At 47.1% G+C, this 26,209-nt stretch overlaps 4 protein-coding genes across 4 annotated transcripts; all 4 read right to left on the bottom strand.

Moving 5' to 3' along the window:
• Window positions 1-223: 223 nt before the first annotated feature.
• Window positions 224-2,155, bottom strand: BDV38DRAFT_261303 (putative HLH DNA binding protein (Penr2)). Its single transcript, XM_032056012.1, has 2 exons — window positions 1,253-2,155; window positions 224-1,200 (listed from the first exon to the last, which is right to left on the bottom strand). Exons 1-2 carry the CDS (start codon window positions 1,782-1,784, stop codon window positions 848-850), a joined length of 885 nt encoding a protein of 294 aa, XP_031908454.1. The 5' UTR covers window positions 1,785-2,155; the 3' UTR covers window positions 224-847.
• A 1,834-nt stretch (window positions 2,156-3,989) lies between these two features.
• On the bottom strand, window positions 3,990-5,855 carry BDV38DRAFT_211685 (putative protein N-terminal asparagine amidohydrolase). Its single transcript, XM_032052623.1, has 2 exons — window positions 5,575-5,855; window positions 3,990-5,518 (listed from the first exon to the last, which is right to left on the bottom strand). The coding sequence occupies exons 1-2, from the start codon at window positions 5,738-5,740 to the stop codon at window positions 4,560-4,562; spliced, it is 1,125 nt and encodes a 374-aa protein (XP_031908453.1). The 5' UTR covers window positions 5,741-5,855; the 3' UTR covers window positions 3,990-4,559.
• Window positions 5,856-8,652: 2,797 nt separating this feature from the next.
• On the bottom strand, window positions 8,653-10,034 carry BDV38DRAFT_211631 (putative leucine permease transcriptional regulator (SAC3)). Its single transcript, XM_032052622.1, has 2 exons — window positions 9,825-10,034; window positions 8,653-9,770 (listed from the first exon to the last, which is right to left on the bottom strand). The coding sequence occupies exons 1-2, from the start codon at window positions 9,951-9,953 to the stop codon at window positions 8,760-8,762; spliced, it is 1,140 nt and encodes a 379-aa protein (XP_031908452.1). The 5' UTR covers window positions 9,954-10,034; the 3' UTR covers window positions 8,653-8,759.
• Window positions 10,035-12,092: 2,058 nt separating this feature from the next.
• BDV38DRAFT_275146 (uncharacterized protein) lies at window positions 12,093-13,499 on the bottom strand (the record flags this gene model as incomplete). Its single annotated transcript, XM_032057968.1, has 3 exons — window positions 12,093-12,805; window positions 12,859-13,041; window positions 13,094-13,499. 3 exons carry the CDS (start codon window positions 13,497-13,499, stop codon window positions 12,093-12,095), a joined length of 1,302 nt encoding a protein of 433 aa, XP_031908451.1.
• Between the last annotated feature and the right edge of the window lie 12,710 nt (window positions 13,500-26,209).

The raw sequence follows: 26,209 nt of genomic DNA, 5'->3' as shown, positions 1-26,209 counted from the left end.
GGATCTAGATAGTGATTCGGTAGTTAGTTATTTTGTGTGTCTTGGGGAGGGGAGGAGGGGTTGAATGGCCGTTGTTGTTATTGTTGTTGTTGTTCTCTTGTCTACGATGTATCGATTATACTTTGATGCTTTGGTGGGAGGGTAACTGGGGTCAGTTCGTAACCCTAGAGCTTGTTCCTGCCTTTCAGCCTTCCTTTCTCTGTACATGTTCATTTGAAAATTTAAAAGTTCGATTTTTGAATACCACTATAGCGTGTTACAAAACTAAGCCGCTCACATAAAAGCCTATAAACCATCGAAATGATGTTTTCAACTACAGGGCAAGATTCAAAGTGAAGAATTGCATTCCGATAACGCGCTGCAATATCGCAGGCTTCAGCATCCGTATTAAACACACTCCCAGCCATAGTTTCGCCGACCCATCCTTAAAGATAGCGTACACGAAAGGAAATAAAAAAAATAAAAAAGGAATTTCAGAAGGGGTAACGCGAATAGAGAAGAGAACATAGCAGAAAACCGAACCCAGGCTTAAACAATTAGCGTGTAAAGACTAGTCACGTACTCACTCCCAGTGGAAGATGAACTCAGACTGTACCTGCAAATTCAATAAAAACACGATGCTGTTGCCAGATGGCATCACAGCAAATCTGAAAAAGTTTGTTCAAGGGAGGGAGGACAGTCGAGATGTGAAGAGGAAAGGAGATGTCGAGAAAGAGTGGTTATGTCAGGATTCCCAGCCTTCAAAAAGAGAAGAAAATAAGTCGTGGCACGTGTAGAACGGAACGAAGATCATCGCAGAAAGGAAGTCTCGCGACTAATGTATACGCAAAGAGAAGTGAACCGGATGTCAAACCTGGCCCTGATCAACCTCAAGAGGCTCCAGCTCTTTGGCCTCCTCATAATCGTCAAACTCGAGGCCTGCATCGCGACAGCGTTGCAACCATTTGAGCGCAATGTCTCCACGGCGGTTGACTTCGACTTTTAATTTGGAGTTTTGTGCGCTGATCTCGTTGATGGCATGACTCGTAGTCATGTTATTCTGCTCCCATCGCTCGCTCATTGCCTTCTTTTCGTCATGAAGCTGACAAATGTACTCAATCGCGCGTTGCAGAATAGCACCCTTGTTCTTGTCGCAATTTGGAACAAGACGAGCAATCTGATTGATACCTTCATTGATCGCCTCACGACGTCGGCGTTCCACTTTTAAATAAGTCAGTGACAGGATCGAAAGAAAGCAGCGAAAGCGACCGACCTTCTTTGTGATTGTTCTTGCGGATCTGATGCCATTCCGGCGACCCAACGGAGGGCTTTTGGTTCATGCTCTGCGCTTCGCGCGCAGCATAGACAGCAGCGGCGGTAGAATTATGGCCATGAGCGCCACCTATCGCTTGGCCCATTTCGTCTCCGAACGTCAGGCCATGCGGAAGGCTACTGTCAAATGTCGCGTCTGGGGGAGGTGGGTATTTATTCTGCGGTTGGTGCGCGGCTAGAGCAGCTTTAGCAGTCAGAGCATTCTCATCAGAGATACCGTTCTGCGGACCGACATGCTGGAGAATTTGCTGGTCAATATTAAGCTCCGATGCTGCACCAGGGAGGCCATGAGTATCATAAGATGCGAGCGAGGTATGACCGAAATTAGGTTGGGTATCTGGGCCTGGAATACTGCCGTTACTTCCGTTGGAGGAGCGGTTCAATCGCTGAGCATCAGGCCCGGTGCTGTCAGTGCTTTCGCGCTTTCTTTTATTGTTCATGCCATCAGTGGCACCCAATGAGGGATCGGACATGGCGCCGAGTGTTACAAGTAAACTACCCTACAAACGAATGATGTCAGCAGACCAGTGGGAAGGAGCGTCAGTAGACCCTGCTTACCTGCTAGATAAGGTAGAGTCTAGATGAGATCGGGCAACCACGATCCTGCACAGCTACTGACACCAATCTATTGTTGAGTGAGTGATCTATGTACCACATGGTTTTGTCAGTTATCACAGCTCAATGGTCAGTAGTGCAGATGTAAGTCTCATATAAAGCAGAAACAGCTGTGTTGAGATATATGGGTAATGCCAATCTAGAAAGAAGAAATTTATTCAATCAATAGAAAAGCGTGGATCATGCTGATCAGCATTGATGCTGAGGTGCAGGGAGACGCGTTTGGGGGGGGGGGGGGTTGACGCGCGCATCTCCGCATCCACATCCACATCAATAACATCTGGTCAGTGAGATCATGCCAGCGGCAAAGCAAAACTCTTCACGTATACACCTAAACATATAGATCGCGGGTGCACAAATAAAGCCATAGGACAGAGATACATCGAGCAGTATCCATCAGCAACTACAGTAGAAACGCGCCCTGACAGTTTTGCGACCGACGTAACCGCGCGACATCATAGGCAACAGCCTCCTCGCGACCGGTTCATGGCGGACAGCATGAAAACCAAGGCGATGGATGGGACAATAGTAGGAGCAACATGCAGCAGCAACCCGCGAAGGGTTGTTGCGGTTGGCAGAACGGATAACAAGGAGGAAGTAAACGAGAAGAAAGGGAGCAGCAGTACCTTGGGATGGACTATCTATCACCTGACAGCAAGTCACCTGCCACGGGCAACAACAAGATAGGATGATCGCGATTCGATCGTGAGAGCAAGAAAACGAAATTTGTATCGGGAAGAAATGGTCGAGGCAGAATCGTCCGGCTTCAACACAGCGGACAAGCCGGATTTGAAAACGAACAAAAAGAAGTGGCGGCTTTTACAATGGAAAGTAGGGATACATGGAGGTGTAGAGAGAGAGTCGAGTAGAGAGGGATTGCTCACGTGGCGAGGGCGAAAGACGAGGTCAAGCCTTTGGCCAAAAAGAGGAGGAATGCGGTGACCGGTTGTGACCTGGTGTGCACTCTAGTCACGGGACAACGGAGCCTCTCTTTATCTCTTCCTTTATCGATCCATCGATCGCAGGACGACTTGGGAAGTTCTTGCACCGAGTCAGTCCGCTCATTATCAACCAATCTTCCGTAGCCCTTCCCTCCCAAGTTAATCCAACCGGTTTTCTTCCTCCCTCCTTCTTTCCCATTTAGATGTCATGTGCTGCAATCCCGTGCCCCCTCCTCATCCAAGGTCCCCGTTTGCATATCTGATTGGCTACTTGTTTTCGCCTTGGCCGGTTACCGGAGGAGGGGTTCACCCGGAAATCACGTGGGTTCTTGCAGCCCTCCTGAAAGAAGACAGGACGAAGATCATGAACTCTTAGTAGTAACTCTGCGATGTTTCCCCAGGTCTGCAGTGTTCATCGAATGATGGCCACCGTCTCCTCATGCAGAATGGTGTCATTGGAGGACTAAATCCCCCCATTTGGGAGTGCCTGCTCATCCCGACCGGCCCGTCCCTCCTTTGGTCCTTGCTTAGGTTGCACGGTCCAAAACGCATAATATCAGTTATTTAGTCGACGAATGACGGGGATCATGCCATGTCTCTCGATTTTTTCCATTTTAGATGCCGATCACCTAGTCCGCCTGGTCTTCGAGGTATAACAGGATCACTAGCCTAACAGCCCCATCCCCCCGATCTGATCATTCTGGAATCAGTCAACATTTCAAGTCCGCCAGGATTTCTGACCCCCTCATTGGCAGAAGAAACATCTCGATAGTTCAATAGCCCAGCACGGAGAACACCTTCCCAAAGAATGAATAATTGTCTCAGTTGACAGATGCAATAAATGTCTTTCGCTGAACCTTCCTGACTTGAGATCCTCTCCCATTGGATTCAGCGGTTTTCTTTATCCCTCCACCATATTTAGCTCACTGCGCACCCCCCCAAAAAGAAATAATGACTTCATCTGACCTTAGTGTCACATGTGCCCACCGCGCGCATATTAGAGGCTCAACGCCCCCAGTTGTGTTCTTCACTCAGCGACAGTGTCCAATCTAAGGCCTATGGTCTGTGGGGATGCTTGCTAGGGTTGTATTAAGAAAACCTGTTCTCACCCATCAAGATTGTATTCTCGACACCATCTGAAAAGGCGCCGATCAATCTGGTCATAAGATAAGTGGAATGTTAAAGAAAATAACGGGCGCGTGAAGTAAAAGGGAGGTACTGAGACGATAGTTTATCAGGGCCACTGCTTGAGCACCTATTAGGTGGTTATTCGCCGGACTTTTAAGTCTAGAATCCCCCCTGTCTTTGCAGAAAAGAAAGAAACAAATATCACATGGACAAGCATTCAGTATGACTGTCAAGTGACCCACATGACTCTTAGACGTGTAAGTGTGGCAAGACGTTCATCGGAATGCTGACCGACCACTCGTGAGACTATCGTCGCAAAAATAAAAAGAACAAGGCGTTTTAGCATAGTTGAACAGATGGAAGAGAATGGCTCGCAAATTGTAGCATATTCACGATCCTGACAACCCACCTCTTGTAGTAGATAGGCTATAGATCATTACGAGTACGAGCATCCAGATCGCGCGATGACAGACTCAAACATGTTATACTTCCCATCCACCGACATTTATGAAAGGATACTTATTATCCCCCGGGCGTTGGATACTTCCTCAAAGCCCAACCACACTATCTACTAGCTTTAACTAGGCCGAAAACCATTTTTGGGCCCATCGTTGTATCCGCAAAGCAAATTCCTTCGGCTGCCGCGGCCATCATATCCCAGCACAGTATTTTCACATCAAACGGCGATGTGTCCTTGTCCCCACTCTGATCCTCATCGGACCCATTCCCAGGACCTCTGTCCGCCGCACTAGTTCGTCCATCAGCCGAGGGGTGTCGCGGCAGTTGCGTAACAGCAATAATAGCACTTGTGCCAGCGTACAGAGCTGGGTTGGTTCCCTCAGGGCCTGGTTCCTCTCCCGCCCGATTCGCAAAAACAATAACCGTCTTCTTGCCAGACTCAGCGTCGTCCCCATCAAAATTAACCTCATGGCGCAATCGTTTCTTGATGAGGGGCCAAAACCGCTGGATCCAGTAGTTAAAGGTATCCAGTTCCGGCTCCCCAGCGAGAGCATCGAGTTCTTCCCGGCCCAACGATGTCAGCCAAGCCATAGAAAGGACGACTAGTTGAGATTTCGAATCCAGCACTCGGTTTGCGAATTCCCATGCGGTGAATGGTGTCTCAAACTTATACGGGTTGATATCCATGCATATTCCGAACGAAGTGGCGACGTTGGTGCTAGGAGAATTTTGTTCTGGCGAATTACCAAAGGTAAGCTCACAAAAGCCCCTCTTCACATCACCCTCTACGGCCCATGTCTCATCCGTATAGTACAAAAACGTCTTGCGATAGTTGTGTAGAACTTCCCCTTTCTCGTCTACTACAAGTAGAGAGTTGTAGTACATCTCCTGCTGACTATTCGAACCATCCCCTTGGCTTGCCCCAGCTTCCTCGACTTCAGGATACCCAACGCACACTTTGCATCGGTAGCGTCTAGCAGTTTCTCGTGCCCAGGTAGCTGATGGTCCCTTCCCCGCAGACTCCAGATATGGCTTGATAGCCTCTAGCGAAGGGAAGTTATAGCCTGTTCATAGAGCATCAGCATTGGCGCCCATAAAGAAAGACTAACACAAAACATACCAGTTAAAGCTAGCTCAGGCAATATCAGAATCTCCGGCTTCAAGATGTCGACTCCAACCCCAACACCTCCGAGCACTTTGCCATGCTGTAGCAATTCATTGGCCCGTCTGATGTTGCCTTCCACATCCCCCAATTTTGGGGCGAACTGTAAGGTGGCAATTCTCATTTCCCTGCGCTGCTGGCTGTATATACGCAGAACAGGGAATGGTGTGAAATTATGCGTGGAAGGGGATCTCTTTTGGGTATTAGAAGCAGCGGAATGAATCGCAGGAGAAGATACAAACGGTCGACCCTGTTGGCCGAAACCAGTAAGGAGAGAATATAGTTGCTTCGGAATAGCAATGATGACGAAATATACCAGGAGCACTTTTGTCTGTTGTAAATAGTATCAAGCAGATGAGGAGCGCCTGTGGAATGAAAGTCGATAGGGCGTTGATGTTGGTTCTGATTGGTTTCGCCAGTGACAAAACTCCAGCGGTGGGGTTGGGCGGTGGGTCTTTTGTTCGTAGCTTGAGGCCACCAGGGGTGTATTTACTCCCTCAGCGACCGCTTGTACATACTAATAACTGATCTCTTTCATGGAGAGTAGGTGGGCATATTATGTTCTTAAAAATCAATGACTATGTAATCTGTATACACTAGTCTAACAAAAACCATAGAGTTTCAATAATAGTACAACAAAACAACCTAAACTAAAGGTGGGCGCAAATTGAGTCCCACTCGCTAAGATCCAGAACAAATCAAGGTATATGATCTTTCCCGCGCCATGCTTGAGACCCAGGTATGCAGCAACTCTCGAAACCATAAGTAAACACAGAATTCGCTTAACGCCGTCACCCAATGCAGATGATGAACTCCAACACACCTCAGACAATATGTACCTCAATGGCTCCATCGAAAGAACCAATGTCAGCCTTGAACGCATGTAACAGTATGGGATAAAGTTTCCCATGGATGTGCAATCGTGTTGTCGATTACTCAGCGGTCTTTATTTTGATTTTCGTTTCTTTTTAGGGGTAAAGTCCAGTGGCTTATAGGCCAGCCCTTTGCCACCCGTCATACGAAGTCTTTGTTCGGTGCGAGACAGTGTGCGGCCCAGTCCGAGATCGGTATCAGGGGCAAGCGCAAGGTCATACCCGTTCACAAGTGATTGGGGCGATTGACTCCGGGAGAAAGAATATGACGAAGAGAAACTGCTTCGAGGACTGAAAGACGAGCGCCGAGGTTCAGATGACCGAGTAGACCAGTTGTCTATAAGTCTTGGACCACTCCTGAGAGATTCAGCGGCTATACGGGCAGCAGAAAGGAGGAGTTCATCCTCGTCAACTTGACTCGGCTTTGGAGGTTCGGGTTTGGGTTCGGCTGCCGGCTTCCGCGTCATTGACTCAATTTGTTCTAGGATAGGAAGCTTTGGTAGAGGTTTGATAGAGGAAAGCGCCATGGACTTTTTATGTAACGCTGGGGTTTCCGCCTTCGGTACTTTCGCAGCCTTAGAGCCAGTTTCTATCGGCAATTCTTCTTCTGGGTCTTCATGGACTCGCTTGCGACTTGTCGAAGAGGTCCTCCGTCGCTTATCAGCTGCTTCTCTTAAAGTTTCTATCCAAGCCAAACGTCGGTCGTTCGCATCGGGATCTGGAACGTCATATTAGCGACCCACTGCGCAGAAGAGTAGCCTTGCTTTAATGCCACGAATTAACTCACCGACAGAAGTAGCCTCATCTACTGTAGGCTCTGTAGGCCCTGGAGCCAAAGGGGTAGGTAAAGGAGATATGGCATTTAGATTGTCCCGCTTGATAGATGTTGCAGAGGCCGTAAGTTCTGCTGGTTTGGTTTCTGCTAGTGATGATGAATTCATCTCCTGCTGCTGCTGAGTAGCATCATTACTGTGTAATGAAGGAAGCTTGTCCCTCGATACAGGCTCCTCAGCTGTCGTTTTTGTGAACGTAGGTGCTTCAGGATTTGCAGGGTTTTCTTGCCCTACACTGCTATCTATGTGCTTCTCAAGGATAGAACTTCCCTGCCTAAGGGCTGAGTCGGGTAACGTGGGCTTGGGGATCTCTGGAAAGTTATTAGAGCCTGCCATGAATGAACGTATTGCATTCTGTACAAATCATACCGTTATTTTTCGATGCAAATGGTGACGGAAAGGCTACTGGGGGCTGCGCAAAGGGTCCCTGCGGGAATTTCGGAGAGTTTGTCTGGAGCGAACCCCCTGTATCGCTAGAAACAGTGCTCTGAGTAGTGGTATTGAACATGGCGCTAGGCGCGCCTGCAGGTATTGGTGCATTGGTGGTATCAAATATACTGGAAGGCTGGCCAGCAGTCAACCCAGCGGTTTGAGGCTTGGCATCTGATAAGGTTGTCGGAAAAGTAAAAGGTGAACTGGTCGGCGTCGTACTGGGTTGAAATAGACTAGGGAACTTGGAGGTAGGTGCCGTGGAGATAGTATTAGGCGCATCGGGTTTGTCTTGCTGTACCTGCTGCGAGACCGGATCTGGTGCTGCGGCAAAAATGGATGTGGACTGCGAATTATTTGGCCTAAGGGAGAATGGAGAACTGCTGTTATTTGTCTCAGGTGTCTTTGAGAATGCGAGGGAAGACAGGCCTGCAAATGGGTTAGACGGCGCCGATGCCGTGGGAGCACTAGCCGAGGGACCAGTCGCAAATAAAGAGGACAGTGGAGTAGCACCCTCAGACGGCTGTAATGCACTAGGCGTCTGGGAGAATATGCCTGCTGTTTGTGTCGGCTCAGCACTTGTTGATGTTTGTGACGATTCCTCAAAAGCCCCGCGAAGACTATCTGCGGATGTCGGCAAATCCTGTACTGATCCGTCCTGCGCAAAGTCCCCGCTTGGTTGTGGTGTCTCGTTATCGTCATCGCTGACGAAGAGTGCATCGTCGTCTGCAGAAGCCGCCAGTGTTGGTGCAGGCAAAGCCAGAGGGCGCTCTTGTAGATCTGAGCTGTCAACCATCCCTAATTGTGCTGCTTGCGTGATATTCAAACCAAGAATGACCGCGACTAACGTGCGGCCTGCACGCTTTGACTCGACATATGTCTCTGAGAATGTATGGTCTGATGTTCTTCGGAACTCTGTTACTCAATGGGTTAGTCGAGGAAATGAAGTGAATTGAAGAACGGATATCACGAAACGTTCACCCATTATCCGGTCAAAGCGAAGGCCAATTCAACTGACAAAAGAGATCAAGCGATTTCGTCGCCGAGAGTCACACATACCGACTGAGTCAATGTTACGGTTTCCCCAATTCAAATATAGGTCACCATTTGCGTTCTCAGCAAATTCTAAGTCCTGTTCTTCGCAAAACTTGATAGTTTGTTCAGTGTCATCAAAGTATAGCACTCTTGTTAACTCATTTACAGTCCATTCTTCGTTTTTCTGTTGCTGAGATGATGGATAACGGCAATACCCCTTCCAAATCGAGCGGATAGCAGTCAGTCGCACGTTGTTGAAGTAGATCTCTGCAACACAGGCCATCAAATACGAGACAGCTGGAGAGTCCACCAGACTGAAAAAACGCTCGTAAAAGCCCTGTGCAATTGCGTTTTGCCTTTTAGAGTCGAGCGTTCCCTGATACTCCCACCCATTACCAGCAGCAGCTAGTAGTTCCAATGCTAATTGAACTCGCGGAGAATTGCGGAGTTCAGCTGGCCACTTCTGGACACGAGCTTCCAAGTCGGGCCGCTGATCGAGAATGGAAAAGATAATATAGTACGCGCGGAATTCATCTTCGTTTGGAAACGATATGCGACCCCGATTGTCGTCGTAGTAGTACATCAGCGACAACATCGTATTATTAAGCTGTTCACGTTCCTGATGATGATCGAACGGTTCTTCGTTGGCAGGGCTAGAAAGCAAGTGGAGCGATACAATGTGGAAACGAGCAATCCTTTCGAGACAGGTGACTGCCATTTTTACATGCTCTTCCTGAGTGAGTTGCTGGACTGAGAAGTCATTGCGAATAGATCGAGTTCGATCCCAAACAAACTTATGGATCAGCCCCAGGGGCTCGGGTCCGCCAATTACATGACGGATTAAGTAGTTCATGGTCTGGAGAAGGGTCTTTGGTGTTCGAATATCGGATGGGAGTTGCTCGTCATAGCCAGCAGCCGATCTTCGAAAACGTTTGAGCATTTTCGTTTCCAGGTTCTGCAACGAATTCGTTGAAGGATGAAGCAACTAGGTCCGGAATGTAAGCGCAGGCCGGGCAATGATACTGATTTACATGAATACCTTTTCGCTTTTATCAACCATCTTCTGAACGATGCGCTCGACGCGCTCAAACTCGGGACACATACTAGTACATGTCCCGACAGGTGTAATAGCTTGGTTCAAAGAAGTTGGTTGGTTTGGATCGGCCATTTGTCCTTCCCTGATTGCTTTCTCTCTTTGTTTAGCCCTATCGAGTTTGAGCTGTGTATCCGATTAGCAGCTTAATCTACCTCTCTCTGCAGATAGCAAATGAAAACCGACCTGTTCGTAGCGATCGTTGTAGTTGTTTGAAGCAGACACATCTTCGACAGGTACACTGGACATCGTCGCACCATTCGATCGTGTTGAGGAAGGCCGCTTTCGGGGATCACGACTTGAATCGACCTGGGTCCCATCGAAAGTGGAAGGAGCCCCAAATGACGGTGCTTTCCCAAGCCCGGGAAACAAAGGTTTTTGCGGTGCAGTCTTCCCAGCGAAGGGCGACGGAGAATGTTGATTTCCGTTCTGTTTCAATTGAGCGAAAGGCGAAGCCGAATTTGCGGATGGACCACCGTTCGAGTCGGGTTTGCGCCAGGTATTTCCCACTGCACCACCCCCGCGGGCGTGGCCACGAGTAGCCCTGGGAGCCGACATTGCTCCGCGTCCGCGACCACGGGCTCTGGGGTTATGAGGCGCATTTCCATTTTTGGCTTGGTAAGGCGCCGAACGTCCAAGTGTCCCACCCCGTCCACGACCTACTGTTCCCGTTGTGCCGTCTTTCTGGCTAAGGCCAGCAAATGGATTTGGCGGACCGGCCATTCTGTCGCGCGCAACGCGGGAACAGTGGACAAGGATACACCTGAGGTGGCCAGGAACTCCCGTCGCGCGAGGTTATCACAGGTTTTGTCTGTTTAGATTCCAATCATTGACAGAAGTTGAGGGACGTCGGATGTAAAGATGGAAGGCGATGAATGAGATATCCTAGAAGTGCTATCCTCCGAAAACCATTGGCAGGAGCGTGACGAAAGAGTTAGCCAAGGATGGCACCGGAAGTAACACAGTTTTCATGGTAGCACGATCGAGAAGAAAGAGCGGGTGAATAAAGGGTGAAAGAAATGGTGAAGGAACTATCATCTACGGGACCTGTGGCTAAAGCTAAAGGAGGAAACGATCACGGCGCAGTACCTTTCGATGCGGACGTTGACAGTGGAAGGTCTTCCTCAAGACAGAAACAAAGTCAGAAACAGAAGTCTTTGCAGTAATGCAACAGCTGCGACGTTGTAAGCCAGATCGGAATGGGCTTCAGATCGTGGGGAGAAACCTCCGCGGGCAAAGTAGTGATCCAAAATTAACGGAGGTTCGGTAGAAATAGACGCAGTTCCGGAATACGAAATTAAGATGGTTGGCTCTAAGTTGGCTTGGCCCGTTCGATTTGGTCGTCACAAATGAGGAGTGTAGAAGGGGGGTGGATATGTTCGGTTTCTATCCAGTCTTCAGCGAAGCTCTGTCCTGTCAGCTGCACCTGCGTCAATGACCGGTAAACGCACGGACCAATTTTATCAAGCGCTAAACGCGCGCCTAACTTCCGTTGACAATCACAATTGATATTGGGCTTATCGATTATCCGTACCTACTCAGTTCGCTCCCTTATCTTACTCCGTACTGGGCACTAGTTCAGAATTTCGAATATTCAAAAAAAACGAAAAATGATATGAATTCAGGATAAAACTCAAAAATACGTGCAACACGCTTTTGAAACCAAAATCGCTCCACAAACCCAAAAAAGCCATCGTGGCCACAATTACGCCCACCGCATCTATAACCAATAAAATCCTCATTTCAGGCCGCCGCTTCTGGTCTCAGAAGCCAGGAAGCATTGATGTAGCCTGTATATGGACGCCTTCGCTCCGAATACTTCATAAAGAAAATTCCACGCAAGGTAAAATCACGCACACAAAAATAAAACAAAACAAAGGAAAAGAAAAAAAAATATTTGCAGCATACATCCGTCCCAAGGCGCCATCGAAAACATTTCTGTTCAATGCATACATAACATGTAGTTGCAAAGGTTGAAACCAACCAGGAGGGGAAAAACGTGTAAAGAGGCGTAACATATATATAGAGCCTGAAATATAAATCAAAGAAGCGAAAAGTCACCAAGTGATGACCAATTTGTCTGAAGGGGAGTGTTGCGTGAAATCGCGAAGCAGCAGAAGTCTATTGAAAGTTCATACAAATCATGCGGGTCATTCAAGCTCAGACTGAGGCCGCAGCTTTGATACCTGAATATAAGATGTGGCGGGAGTGTGTTTATGCATGGTGAGGTATCATATGAGGGTGACTTAAGGATCCCGTGCGGAAGGGGTTTCCTTTCGGTAGACCATGAGGAGTATGAGCCAGCTCTGCTGCGTGCGAGGTGGTAGCGACCGGCATGTGGTAAGGCATATGTTGAGGAATGTTCTGAGCGGGAGCAGAGCCATACTCCATAGGGTTAAACATGCTCTGTCGGTATGATGGAGTCCAGGAATCAAACTGACTAACGGATTGCTGCATAGGCAAGGCTGTCGGCCGCTGGTGAGAGATTATCGGCTCCCCTGTCGTCGAAGCTGAAAATGGAGTCTGTAAGTAATCAAACGCATTGGGCTGTTCGGTTGGAGTAACAAGTCCCGATGTTACGGGCGTCTTAAGAATAGGATGGGAGTATTCATCGGGGTACTCAGAGTTGCCGTAATACGAGCGTTCATGTGCAGATTGCTCTCCGAAACTCAATGATTCAGGCAATGGGAACAGCTGGCCCCTGTCCCCTCCCATGTGCATGGGACGCCCATGTCCACTCATAGTCATGTCAACGGAGGATGTGAAAGAGGAAGCTTGTTCAGCCGACGATGGCGGTGTCAGGAACTCGTCATCGGCTTCCTCCAGGTCTTCGGGTTCAAATTTTTGTTCTGGCTCACTGATGGTGTCGGAGTCTTTGTCCTTCATGCTGGCATCCCTGTTCTGGACATAAACGAGACAGTTCGCATCTAGTAAAGCGTTAGCATGTGCTACGGTCGAAGGCCTATAAAGTGAGACATACCAACTTCACCAAGCTCATATCTCTCTTCCATCCTCCGCACTTTGAAAACCTCGTCTAAGACCTCAATCTTTGAGGTAGGTCTCAGTTGTCTCTTAGAATCATGTGCAACCTCTTGCAGCTTATCGGGGGTGATTCCAAATTTCCCAAGCTTACGCACAATGTGAATAAGGAGTCGAATACGCTCTAATGACTGTGAGTATGGATAGACTGTCTATCGAGGAACGCATCTACTCACGCTCTTTCCTGAGGTGGTCGGGCTCCTTGTGAACCACTCCTGCTGGCCACCACTCAGGCTTGGTCTTCTCGGGGTCTCCCTTCTCTCCCGAGGCAGCTCCAGCTCGAGGCTTGCCTCCATTGTAAGGGTGCTTAACTTGCTTCCGAGGCTCGATAAATTTAATGAAAGCTTTGGCGATCTGGCGGCAATTAAGCTGCTGGAAATGCTTCAAGGCATTCTCATAGTACTCAAGGATCTTCTCAGTGTCCCCGATTTCAATGCCTACCATGTTTGTGGAGGCAGGTACTTCCTCAACCGGCTCAGAGAAATGTGGTTCAATAGCATGCTCTTGGAAGGAAGCCTTGCGTCGCTTTACATGGCGAGAATAGTCGTCGGGGCGCGGGTAACCATATAGCGATGCTCCCATACCTGAGAATTCTATTACACAAAGTGATTAGTCAAAATGTCCATGAGGCTCAGGGAGTATTTATTATACGTACTGCGAATGGTGGGCCGGCGATATCCGATTTTTGCTCCAAGTATTTCCAAGAACTTATCCTGTACGTCCAGGGTAAAAACTGTTCCGTTGGTTTCCCGGATAGACGAAGACTCTTGAACCTTAAGTCTTCCGAGGTTGTCGAGATAAATCATCGCATAATGGGTGTAAGGGAGGTTGAACGATGTACGCATGGTAACATCCATAGCCTATATGATCAGTGATTGTTTCATTCTGACTTGACTCTGTCCTACTTACTGGAGCGGTTTCCCATCCAGTATAATCATCGTGCATAGAGGATGCCGGCCGCTTGGCGGCTCCTGTGCCGGAGACAGATGCACTGACAACCATGATGTCTTAAGGAACGTTTAGATAAAGCTAGGGTGCCAGTTAGGGAAACAGATAGTAGTCTGAGAGGCTTTCTTATCAAGAGGAAAAGAAAGCTTGGTCAGATATAGTGACACTGGTAGGCAATATGAAACATAGAGAAGGCCTCGAGGTTGCGATGGAGTGTCGGCTGAGTGCGAATAGGCCGGCAATTTGTATTTGCTCGAGGTCCAGAAACAAATGCACTGCGACAGGAGGGTTCAAGGCGACGTTGAGGGAATAACAAACCCCTCTATCTCAAGTGACTTGGTCGAACGGGACGTGGCCGCGTTTGATCTGGAAAACTACAGATGTAATGGCAACTATGGTGCCAACGGGCCTTGGTTAGCTACCAACTAGGTTCATCAAAGCAACGAATTGTAATAGCAAGGCATATGATCAGAGTCGGATAGAACGGTACAACGTGGGGTCCGCAATCCCGCTGCTATCTGGTGTAATTCCCCGACAGTGCTGGCAGCATCCTGGACTCCCCCAATGTCCGTCAAACAGAAAGAGAAGTGGGAAAGTATGCATAGGCTCCAGCTACTCACAGCACACAATGATAAGGGCAAGTTGTCAAAAGCCAATCAAGGTGCTGACAGGCAAGTCGAGAGGATGTCAGAAGCACCGGTAGGCTGTACTAAACTGCTGGTAACCGATTTTGGGCACACAAGACGTAGTAGAATGAAGGGCAGCAAGGTTGAAGCGAACGATCTTCTTTAAATGTATGTACCAGAAAAGGTAAACGGTTGGTGTAACAGAGTTGTTTGACTTGGGGAGTCAAGTCCTTGTTAAGTTAAGAGATGGATGGATGGATATGAGTGAAAAGTAGAAGTCACAAATAACAAGGAAGACTGGGTGGCTTTATAAAAGAAGATGGAGAATGGAAAAGGAAAGGACTGGACTATGAGTATGCAAGATTTTGAATGATTGATCGATTACATCTAGACAGAAGAACCCACACAATCCCCGGGGGCATTTAGTCGTCCACCCCCTCCCTAGTGGTGGTATCGAACTGTCCCAATCTGGAATTGGCATGATGGGCTTGGTCAAGTGGGCAACCCAGGATCATCCATGATCCCGGAGCCCATCAGAAGCCGAAACACAAAAAGACAGGGACTAACAGGCACCGGTAGACCACTTGCGGCTGCATCTCTGGGAAGTGGACATGCAGTAGGGCGATAAAAAAATGATTTTATTATTTTATTTATTTTAGTTCGATTAATATTTTAAAATAAAAAAAAAAAAAAAAAAAAAAAAAAAAATAATTTTAAAAAAAAAAAAAAAAAAAAAAAAAGGGAAGAAAATTAATAATAACGTTATTATTATTTATTATGATTATGGAAAATTTAATTTCTTACATCCTGGTTTTACTATTTGTAGATCGACTACTTTAGCTTCTGGCAGCTGTGCCCCCAGAGGCTTTGTTCGGAGCGGCCAGTGAGCCTAGTGGCGTATCCATTATTGGTCTCCACAGGCACTTTGGCGACAAACCCTACAAAATGTTCATTAAATTATTTTCTTCATTTAATTAACGAAGTATACTTTAAGTGACAAAAGCACCACACTAACCTCCGTAACACTTAGTCAACTTCACTAGTCTTTTAGTTTAGCTAAAGACTGCAACCACCACAGCTCCAATGACCATCTGCTTGGGGACCATCTGAGATTTGGATTTTGATACCCTGGGAGGCGCTAGTATCGTTGGTAGATAAATGCTTGCCGCTATAGCTGCCGAGTTTGAGATAGAGAGATGATATGGATGAATAACAATCTTGATATAAGTCCCTAGAAAAAAGAGAATCTTCCATCAATCCGGTCTCTCTGCGAGCGCTACAATGTGGGCGCCTGGAACCCGTCATCTGGTACTAAGTTAGCAATCTAACTATCTTGTTAGGGTGTCTTTCCATTTGGCCCTCAACCCCGCCTAATTAAAAGTACAGCTTGGCCCTATCTTACCATCTTTCTACCTATCTACCTATCTACTCCCCCTTCTATACTTGAGTACACGATGTAGTAATAGAGTTACATTCTTCACCCCCCAGTTCGTCTAGTACTGGACCTGATACTACCCATCTCATTTCAAACTAGAGCATGTACAGACCCTTTAATAAAGTATGGCATGTTGTACCGCAAGTTCATGGAACTCGAACAACCAGCAGCCACCCTCCTGGGTGTCTAGATCCCGCACAGGCCCGCATCTCGTCAGGTCCGTCCCACACAGCCCGCGCTTGGACCAGACGAAGGGAACAGTTTGCGTCTGGTTTTTTTTTTTTTCTGCTGGAGTGTACTCCGTATATACACGCCATCCAGCTCCGAACTCTGTGCCTGTGGACAAAGTACCTTTTGCTTATGCATGGTCTCAGAGTTACGTAGTGTTCTTGCGAATGCAAATCTTCAGATGCAGGTTGACCCTCTTCAAATCCAAGGCCTTCAGGGTGATGATACAGCGCCAAGAGACGTATAGACGGAGTACGTAGTATGTACATAGTTACAGGTAGTGCCCACTACCAGCATGGACATGTCGGACTCGCCGAGCCATCGCCGCCGTCACGTGACTCAGGCTGCCCTCCGTTCATACTTACATATATACTTACATACATACAACCTACATGACACGAGTGGCAATGATGAAATCATGCTCCTTGTATGACTATAGGTCTTCATCGGTGTCACCAATAATAATTGGCGACCGTTATAACTTTCAGGAGGTAGTACATACAAGCGCATGAATCTCTAACAAGCGATCGAACAATAGAAAATCCGCATACGCAACTTACGAACGGCGTAGATCACCGATTTAACCCGGAGTCCCGAAGTGCCGACTAACTGGGCTATGATTGCGAACGGCTCCAGAGGACGAAATTACGATGGTCCCCGGGAGGGGGAAACTATCTACCTTGGACTATGGGCCTTCGATCATGGGCGGATCTAAATACGATGTGCCCCGAGGGCTAGTCGCAGTTCAAGTGAGCCAATGAACGGCTACAGTAGCTCCCAGAGCCGAAATGATCGTCCGCCGTAGGCTTGTGCATGGCCCAGGGTACTGGGATATGGGATTTCTAGGCCTTGAAGCTAAGAGTCAGGAGCAGAGTCCGTAAATCCAACCCGTACCGACAACATGGAATGGTTGGTTTGTAGCTAAAGTACAGTACAGCAAATATCGTACGTAGTAAGCAAGCATTCGCCAGGGTCCTAAAAGCACCTCAGCTCTGTGTTGTTACTATTGTCCCTTTTTTTTTTGCCTCCTTCCCTTCAGCTCTATGCAGTATTTGCCAATGTTAAAGACTAGGTTGAATACCTTTGCTATCAATTTAAGCACAATAGAGAACAGAGTGAGGACGGAGAAAAGGAAAAGGAAATTACGGACGGAGTATACACAGGAAGATTGATTCTATTTTTTTTTTTTTAAAGGTGGGGAAAAAAACAGTTTGACAGTGTGGCAACCCCCTTTCGTTTGTCCTAGTTGGTAATGTCCGGGGGATTGTTTCCGTCGCTAGTAAAATGAATGGCGCGCACTACAACCACCACAGTACAAAGGCTTCATTGGCATTAAGAACAAAGAAAGCAATGAGAGAAAAGAAAATGGCCATTGGGATTGGTCCTCATACATTTAGATTCGAGTAAACATTACTTAGATCCGTCGTGGTTCCATGGTACCGCAAAAGTTAGGTCTGGATACTCCAAGCGTCTTAATTTGTTACGCGTGGGTTGCTTTGTACCTGGCTGTCGGGACTGATCAGGGGGAGTGAAGGCCACGCCATCGACTATACCAATCTTACCGGAAGCCAGATCGGCGACCAGCATTGAGTTATCTGGATTCTGGGGACGTTCCCGAGAGTATATTTCATGCCCTATCGTGAGTTATTTGTCATGAACGGAGAGAGCTGAGTTGATTGCTAGTGGTTGACTGTCAATTGGCATAGTATATATTCTTTGTTACTGTGGATGAGCTGGGCAGGGTAAGCTTTAGCGACTTGCTCAACAGACTACATGGAAACTAATGGAATAAGAAGGATTGGAGAGACTAATTCTTTCTCTTTTTCCCTTTTTCTTTTCTTTTATTTCGTTCTTTTTTCATTTCTCCTTAGTGACTCAAAAAAGTACTACATCCCGTTTGCTTCGATGTGGGTTGGGTCCCTAAGTGAAACCTGACTGCACAAAGAAAGCCGAAGCTTCCAAACAGTTAGACAATGTACATAGAAACGGATGCAAGACATAATTAAAATCCTCAGTGTTTCATAAGCAAACAATTTGGGGGTGAGACGGAAGAAACATTCTGTCTTAAATATATTTCTCCGTGGAGTACAGCATAGCCCCAGTGTTCGGTTACCCATCTTGATAAGATATACAACTATTGACAGGAGCTTACTGTATACCTGCCGTACCTAGTCCCACAAAAGGGCTATCGAGCTATGAATAGTCAGTCCCAAAAAAGAAAAACAAAGGGGATGATGACGAGGCTATACTAGAACGCTCCGTGCAATTTCCTCTAACAGTAATTGACACCCAAGCTACCCCTTTCAAATACGCGATACGTGATCTCCTTAGGCATCAAACCAAGATCCTTTTACCCCGATTACAAGGGTTACTCCCGTTGAACCACCACCACCACCACCACCACCACTACTACCACTACTACTATGATAATACCACCCATCAGGTCAACAAGCCGATATGATCCCTGTTCAGGATCAGGCCGTCACATTGCTCAATTTCTGTTGAGCAAATGACCATCTCTTTGTAATGCAAACGGGATCACTGATCGGCCGAGTCTAGACCGTTTGTTCACAGTACTTGGTTATCCCAGGGTGTGCAACCCTCAACGTGCCGTTATTTTTTGTGTTACTATTCTGGCCTCGCAACGTGGCCGAGAGGGTTGTACATACATAAGCCACTTCAACGGTGTGCTCGACCACCAGTAGGCATTGACAATTGTAATGTAGAGTTCAAGGACGACTGTCTCACCGCCATGATATCGAGATCTGTGGGAGTCGGTCAGTGGATGACATTGCATGAGTGCATATGTACTAATTACGTCGGTGTACATCTACTACTTGGAGGGCGGGAGGAACGTTGGTGACAGAAAACGATGTCAATGACGGCACCAGTTGGTAAAATCAGGATTTTTGTTTTTCTTTTTCTCATCGTCTAAAGTGAGAAAATTTTTTATTTCCTTTAATTTCCCTTTTCTCAATATTTCCTCTTTTCAATTACTAATGTTGCGAATTGAATCTGGGTGCCATCACTTCTCCGAATCAGCTAATTAAGGTACCATCGGAATCGTTCACACCGCGTTTGCCGCTAGTCAAGGCACCGTCAACAATTTTTTACCCACTGTGTGTGTGTGTGTGTCTTCGTGTCTGCACCCAGGAGAAATAGGAAATATCGAATAATTGCCTATATATCGCATCAACGTCATAAATACGACCGGGAATGGAGGCCATGAGATCAAAAAGACGAGCAAAATTGGAGGGTACTGTGACAAGATAATGGAGGGGTGAAGGATGTGCCGTCACATACGCAGCCTTTGTAGAAAGTTAAAGCCGATCACTGGCATTGAAACCGTCATCAACCGCCTGTCATACCCTATATTTTTTTTTTGTGGTTGATGTTAGCCTTAGTACGCGACTAGTAGCTTCTTACCATGCCCCTAACTTGGAACCGCCGTTTCCGAAAGAAGTCATATGAAGTGACCGGAACACCAGGGCTTCCCTATTACTCGTCGTCTACTTCGATATCACGCCTTGTCATTTTGTCGAGAGAAAAAGGGAAAAGTTCGGCTTAGCTTTACTACGCTATCTTGTAGGAACACTATCAGATTGGTAATTTAAATTGCTCGAATTAGCCATGAGCTGATTCATACAGCCACTAAAACGGGTAAATCCGACTCTGGTCCACCATGAGCCCTACCTACTGTGCCTATGGTCGGGTACAGCGTTCTTTTGAATATTTTCGTGGCTCGACGAAAAATAATGGCTCCCAATGATGTGTGATGCTCTACTCCGAAAGGACGGATTTCTTTTCCTGTGTGGGGCGGGGAAATTAAAAAGCAAAATAGTAACCTCAGCTTCATTTTACCTACATACTCGGGAGTACAAAGTAGAATGATATTTTGTCGCTCACAATGTGGATCTTGCCCTGCTGCTATGCATGAGCAGCCTGCAGAATTGGCAGCATCGAATACATTGATGAGTTGCGTCATTTATGGGGCAGCGAAGACCCGGTTTTGAGGGAGAAAATGACAGGACTGAAAACTAACCCAGGAGCTTGTCAGGAACAGGGTAGACCCGAGGTTACTCCCCTGCAATTGAGGGCTGGGAAAAGCAAAAGGACAGGGAAAAACGTACTGTACTAACAATTGGGTGCTGTCGGATTACGGAAAGATTAGCCCTCACAAATCAGGCCTGAGCGACGTCGTTAGCTCTGCACTAAAGGTCAAACCCCAGTAGTACCCCGCCCAGGATTCTGGGTCAAGTAGGAGAAGGAAGGTACTTTTTGACTTCTGTCAACCTTTCTAATGGCTTTGGGTCAGTGCTATTCCCCTAATAGTCGAAAGGGCTCAAAGGCTAAAAGCCCTAGGGGCGATTAGGGGCAGAAGCTAACACCTCCAGAGCGGGCCGAAGACTGGCACCCGTCCATAGACTCCAGACTATCTGACCCAATTGCTACAAGCGGGGCAGCGCCGCGGCCCGGGGAGCACGGAAGGACCGTTTGTCATCAAAAGCAAAGTTCACGATCGCCCTGTCAGAGTGTTACTTAAAGTTCCAGACCCCACTGGCGTACAACCACCGCCACTACAATGTCGTACTCTTATGCTAGATCGCCTGCTATGGTTGGTCAATGGCTTCGCATCTCCCCCGATAGACAAGGACCGATCTGATTCTCTGGTGTTATGTTGATTCTCCTAAAAGCGTCTCTGCCCGCGGAGCGATCCGATCCCTTGATGTACAAAAGTACACCGAGATCCTCCTGCCTCGCCTCATCATTCCCCTGTCTTAGCCATTCCCTGAGCACTGACTACAGCCAGGGACAGCGGACCAAGGGCCAGGTTGATGGGTTGGGAATCCTTGCCAAATAGAACTTTAGTTTGATCCTCTCGGCACCATTATTACCGTCCATATTCAATTCATTCTCTAATCCTGATGGCCGCTACGAGTATGATAGTTAACTTCTAACTGTTCCTAGGATCTTACCTGTCTATAGCGCTTGTGCTTACGTAGGTCTTCGGGATCGCTCATCGTCTTTTGTGCATGTCCAGCATAAGCCGAGTACAAAGTACTAAATCACTACCTAACTCTATAACTGAAACCTCAACAGAGATTCAACGACAGGGAGCCCTCGCTCTCCGCTTCCTCTTTGGGTCAGTCACTTGACCTCCCATCCAACTCTTTGGGCATTGGCCATTTGCGTATTTATAGCCCAGTACTTTTATTCATTTAATCTCTGGCAAAGGAAGAATAGCAGTCCAGCCGCGATAAGCAGCAATAATCGCGAGTTCTACAAATAGAAGCACAACGCAAATCCATTCCACTTGCGTCCAAGCAGTAAACAATGCTGCTGGATGTTTATCATTAACTCCCTCAGCTTAAATCCAGGAAATACACATCTACGCCCATGGGTCAGCTGAAAAGATCCATTCCGGCCGGCCCGAGCCTGTGCAGGTCTTTGCATGCAGCGATGGCTACGATGAGTAAGTGTGCATGTTGTACGACAATCCATTCTGCACATCCGATATGATGGGTATACTGACTGGTTGAGACACAGCGGTTTAGATAATCAAATCTCCGATGGTTGTGCGATTTGGAAGAGTGGGAAAAGCATTCGTGGGGTAAGGACATCCCTACTAGCGCCAAACTCCCGTCAGGGTTTCCTTTACTTCCCAAAAGTGATACTTCCAACAAATGCTCCATGTTCCAAGACATCCACAGCTTGTGGTTGGTTTCGGCCTAGGAGCATGGTGGTTCTGTCGCCACCGGTTGACTGGCACAGACATAATGGATTCCTTTGATCATCCTTTGTGTAACATCGCATCTGCAAGTCAAATATAACCCTGTACTTCGACTGCGAACGATGGATCCGCGTCGAACCACAGCGTGTCAAATCACCAGCATAGTCAGGAACCAAGGAACCATAGAACGAGTCCTTATGGTTCGCGCAACTTCCGCTGAGCTTATCTGGTAAACCCAGTTGTGTTCCCAATATGTTTGTGTCTGCTTGACGAGTCAAAAGTTTCTGTAACAGCTCATATCAATGGGGAGCCGATAGAGTTCGACGGTCCGCACCAACCATCGGATGCGAGTCACTCAATTGGGGTTTTAGAGAACTCCCGAGAGTTTCCCGCCCCCATATGTTTATCGCGGAGTAGAGTTTATATTTGACTTCATACACTCCCTTACTTCGCCATAATCGTTATCCCCATAAAGCCTCGTTTCCATTTAAGTGTATAGTTTATCATGGCTAGAGTTTCGCGGTCAGACACCTGACTTTCCTTCCCGCGCCTATAAAAACCCATTGTCGAGATCGCTCGCAAAGTCTGCAGCCATGCATTAGCTCCAAAGCTATCTTACTCGAGATATCCCTGTCTCGCGCTTATGACTGGCGCAAAACAATAGCATGGTTAGCCGGGTTGTGGGGCTCGCCTGCATGGTCGTGTCCGCTGCCATGGCATTTTTCAGAGCCACTCTCCATAGCGCATGATTCAAGCGAGCATGATTTGCTCGCTAAACCGACTCAGGTCCGTGAACCACGAGGCTGGGTCCATGATTGGTCCCAGAAATCACTATAGAGTAGGGATGATCCATGTATTTGGAATGTTGACTTTGCCGATCGCATGATATCAGATTTTCAATTTCCCATTTGGTATTTGCAAAAATAAAAAAGAGATCTAATCTAGTACTTTGTCATTCCTTACTCCGTAAGGAGAATTCCCTTAACAAAATAGTTTCTTCTTTTCCCTTCTTTTCCTTTTTATTTTCCTTTTTTTTTTCTTTTAAAACAAATTATTTTTGCTTTTTTTCACCTTTCCAAATGTCCGTTATTATTTCTTGCTTTTTCTGTCAACGTACTCTGTACTTTAGTCTTTTTTTCGTTCCCACCCGCCGTCAATCCCCCCACACTTCACCGAATATACCCTTCGCTTGGACTTCATAGTCGTCGCCTCCTTCCATATTAAGTGATGATGCTAGCACTGACGTCTAGGCAATATCCTAATCGGATGGTGACGTGCTCGACTGGAAAATATTTCCATTCCACGAGTGTCAAGGCAAAAGCGATCTACACTGCACCACAGGATCTGCAAAGGAGATAGTCTCGTCTAAGCGTCTAGTGATGTCTTGCTAGGCATTACTCGGAAGTATATACCCTGGTTACACATGTGAGTTCAAGATATCCACACAGGAAAAGTCATGTACATCATCACCTGAGTGAATTGGGTCAATAGAACTCTGATGCAATGACAGTTATTTTCCATACAACGGTAGACTAGGCATTTCCCGCCGGAGAATATTGAATTTTCCCCCACTCAAATATACTTTCCAACTACTGTAAGAATGTACCGTAAAAAGAAAAGAAAACAGAAAAAGAAAAGAAAAGAAAAAGCAATGAGGTAATAGCGACATTGACAGGTCAACGTCTAACGACTTCCAACGACATTTGGCTCCATCCCGTAACCGAGAATTCGAGATAGCAACCTCAGTTTCGTTTCAGGTTTTTGTCATTCTTCACCAACTAACTATGGCCAGTCCACCTATCGATCTCCCTAGTCTGGCTCCGCTCGAGGCGACTAAAATATGTATGATAGAGTTTTTGGGTCTTCCTTCCACTTGGGAGCGAAGCAAAACAGTCAGGTCCTCTTGATTTCCCGGTACGGAGTCCGCCCAAAGTACCATGCATATGGGGAGAAGGTCCTGTTCGGTTCAAGACTTGAAGTGATTTGCAAGAGTGCGTGGGTTGGGGAACGGAGATATTTCTAAACTGAGTAACCCCATTGCTAGGCGGCGATTGGTTCGGGATCTGCACGGGACCAGGGGGTGCCCTTCTATTGGAAACTCTTCTTTCTTTTCCCCCCTGCGTTGCCTGCACCTTTTGGATGATATGATGGAACTACGCCTGTATTGTCAGCTAGTTTCGGGTCCCGGAAAAGCATACCGATGGGTTCGTTTATTCGAGACGCTCAGATATTTCCCCCATTTGCTACATTATGAAGGCTCTCTTTACAGATGACATGAATACAAGTGAGCAATTGAAAGTAAAATTACCAGAGTTTCAAATCTTAACCAATGAACAAAGGCATTTGCAGGAAAACCATACCAGCGGATAACACCCAAGCCACATCTCCCTCCAAAAGCTAATCTCAAACAAGAACACTTCCATCGTGGCTGAAATGCACCATCCATGTCAGCCTAGCTGCAGAACTCCACCACACGTCGCTGCTGGACAAATAGATCACGGCCAGCTGTCAAGACCCATTAAGCTACTGTATGTTCTAATGGAAAATATTCCATGTTGGTTCTACCTGTACAAAAAGGAGGAAAGAAAGGAAAAAAAAAAATAGATGTCGCCTCCGCCTGCGCGGGGGAGGAACTCCGGAGCATGGTGTCCTAGCTGACTCCAACTTGCGCCCTGAGCAACTTCCGCTTTACCCCTCGGGTAAGAGCATCGCGGCTTTCCCGCTGCCCCGGTGTCAACCCTGGTGGACGATGATTGATCGACTGAACTATCAGCAGCGCGCGCGGAGGTGGACAGCCGTGTGGGACTGACGCAAGGAATATCTTCAATTTTGAATCTTTAGTGGCTGAGAGGACTGTGATCTCGTTAGGGCGAAACGGCCCGAGCGTTTCCTATCATGTTCTCTGCTTATTATCTGCTTACTACTCGGGTCTGGTTCATTTCTTTCTCTGGGACCGTAATGCAGGTCCCTGTAGATTAGAAATAAAGCGATATTATAGTACATGCAATGATATGGAATTATGTAGCAGTAGTCATCATAAATTATGCGGTACAGTCAACACGGGTCCTAGTCCCAAACATTCTAGATTGCATGTACATAGTGTACTTAGTACGGAGTAATTCAATATAATATTTCCAGCCACAACACCGCCCAAATCGAGACAACACCACCAAACCCTATCTATCTTCAACAACTTAACTCAGTTTCTGATTTTCGAGATATAGAATTTCCCCCCAGTCGATCACCCTGTCCATCCCCGAGAAGTTGCAAATCCCCAAACACCGACGGAGATCCCTGCCACCAACCATATCCAGCGGATCAATTCCCACTCCGTCCCTCAGATCCCACGATGGAACGCCCCAAGCCTGCACGCCGCTGAAAACAGCCATTGAGTGGATAGACACTACCCACGACTATAGTACACTGAAGAACTCAAAGGTCCATCTTCTGTCCCGATTACCAGGTCGTCCTGGGACGGGCCATGCAAGATCGATTTCCGTCTGGTTTAGTTCGATGCCAGCTTTTGTTTGGTGTCCTTTTAGTCCGTGGACTGCGATGGGGCCGCTACTAGTATTCGCCATGAGGGTTTTCTGTGTAGTCTGCGTCTACTCCGTCGGAGAAAGTAGGTACGTACTAGCAGTCCAGTCTAGTTCAAATTTCCTAGTTATTCTCTCCTTCTTATCCATCTATCTTTCTCTCTCTCACTTACGTATTTCTAATTCCCTCCCGAGGAGAGTAAATAAGTACAGTAAGTCTAACTAGATAAGACGAGGGAAATAGATCACTGGATTGACTAAAAGACCAACCAGACTAGACTTGACATGACATGACTCGACTCTCATCTCTCTTGCCGAACGGAGTCTAAGATGTCGTGCCGGCATTTAGTGACGTTTGGTTTTCTGGTACACTATCCGTAGCGCCATCCACAATCATGGGCGGATGAAATAACTAGTAGAAGTCCGCTTCATCCATGGTCTATGTAATGGAGACCGCCCCCCCTCTTCTCTCTCCTCTTCTTGACTCTTTTCCCCTCTTCATAATTAGTAGGAGTACGAATTTATGAATTCTTTTTCTGTATTGTTGTTTTGCTCTCGCCTTTGCCCCATCTCCCCTCCCCCACTCTCATTCCTTCGTAATCCCCATCGCCACGCCACGCCATGCGAGATAGATAGCCTCACGATCATCGGTGATTATTGAAATTAGCGGGAAGCCTCTTGATAACAAAGCCACCCAAAAGTAAGGAGGCGAACTTTATGTCCCCGGCCTTATGCGTCCATTCCCCGATACTTTAAAAAAAATTAAATAAAAGAGAAGAAATAAGAAA

This window comes from Aspergillus pseudotamarii (genome assembly GCF_009193445.1).
Source record: "Aspergillus pseudotamarii strain CBS 117625 unplaced genomic scaffold BDV38scaffold_84, whole genome shotgun sequence".
In the NCBI taxonomy this organism is placed as follows: Eukaryota; Fungi; Ascomycota; class Eurotiomycetes; order Eurotiales; family Aspergillaceae; genus Aspergillus; species Aspergillus pseudotamarii.
The sequence above is the reverse complement of the archived record's forward strand: the minus strand, read 5'-3'. Positions and strand labels throughout refer to the sequence as shown.

Coding starts and splice junctions, on each gene's coding strand:
- BDV38DRAFT_261303 (XM_032056012.1), bottom strand. CDS start 1,784: ATGTCCGATCCCTCATTGGGTGCCACTGATGGCATGAACAATAAAAGA. Junction 1,201..1,252: donor CAAGAACAATCACAAAGAAG/GTCGGTCGCTTT, acceptor CTTATTTAAAAG/TGGAACGCCGACGTCGTGAG.
- BDV38DRAFT_211685 (XM_032052623.1), bottom strand. CDS start 5,740: ATGAGAATTGCCACCTTACAGTTCGCCCCAAAATTGGGGGATGTGGAA. Junction 5,519..5,574: donor GCCTGAGCTAGCTTTAACTG/GTATGTTTTGTG, acceptor CTCTATGAACAG/GCTATAACTTCCCTTCGCTA.
- BDV38DRAFT_211631 (XM_032052622.1), bottom strand. CDS start 9,953: ATGGCCGATCCAAACCAACCAACTTCTTTGAACCAAGCTATTACACCT. Junction 9,771..9,824: donor TGGTTGATAAAAGCGAAAAG/GTATTCATGTAA, acceptor TTCCGGACCTAG/TTGCTTCATCCTTCAACGAA.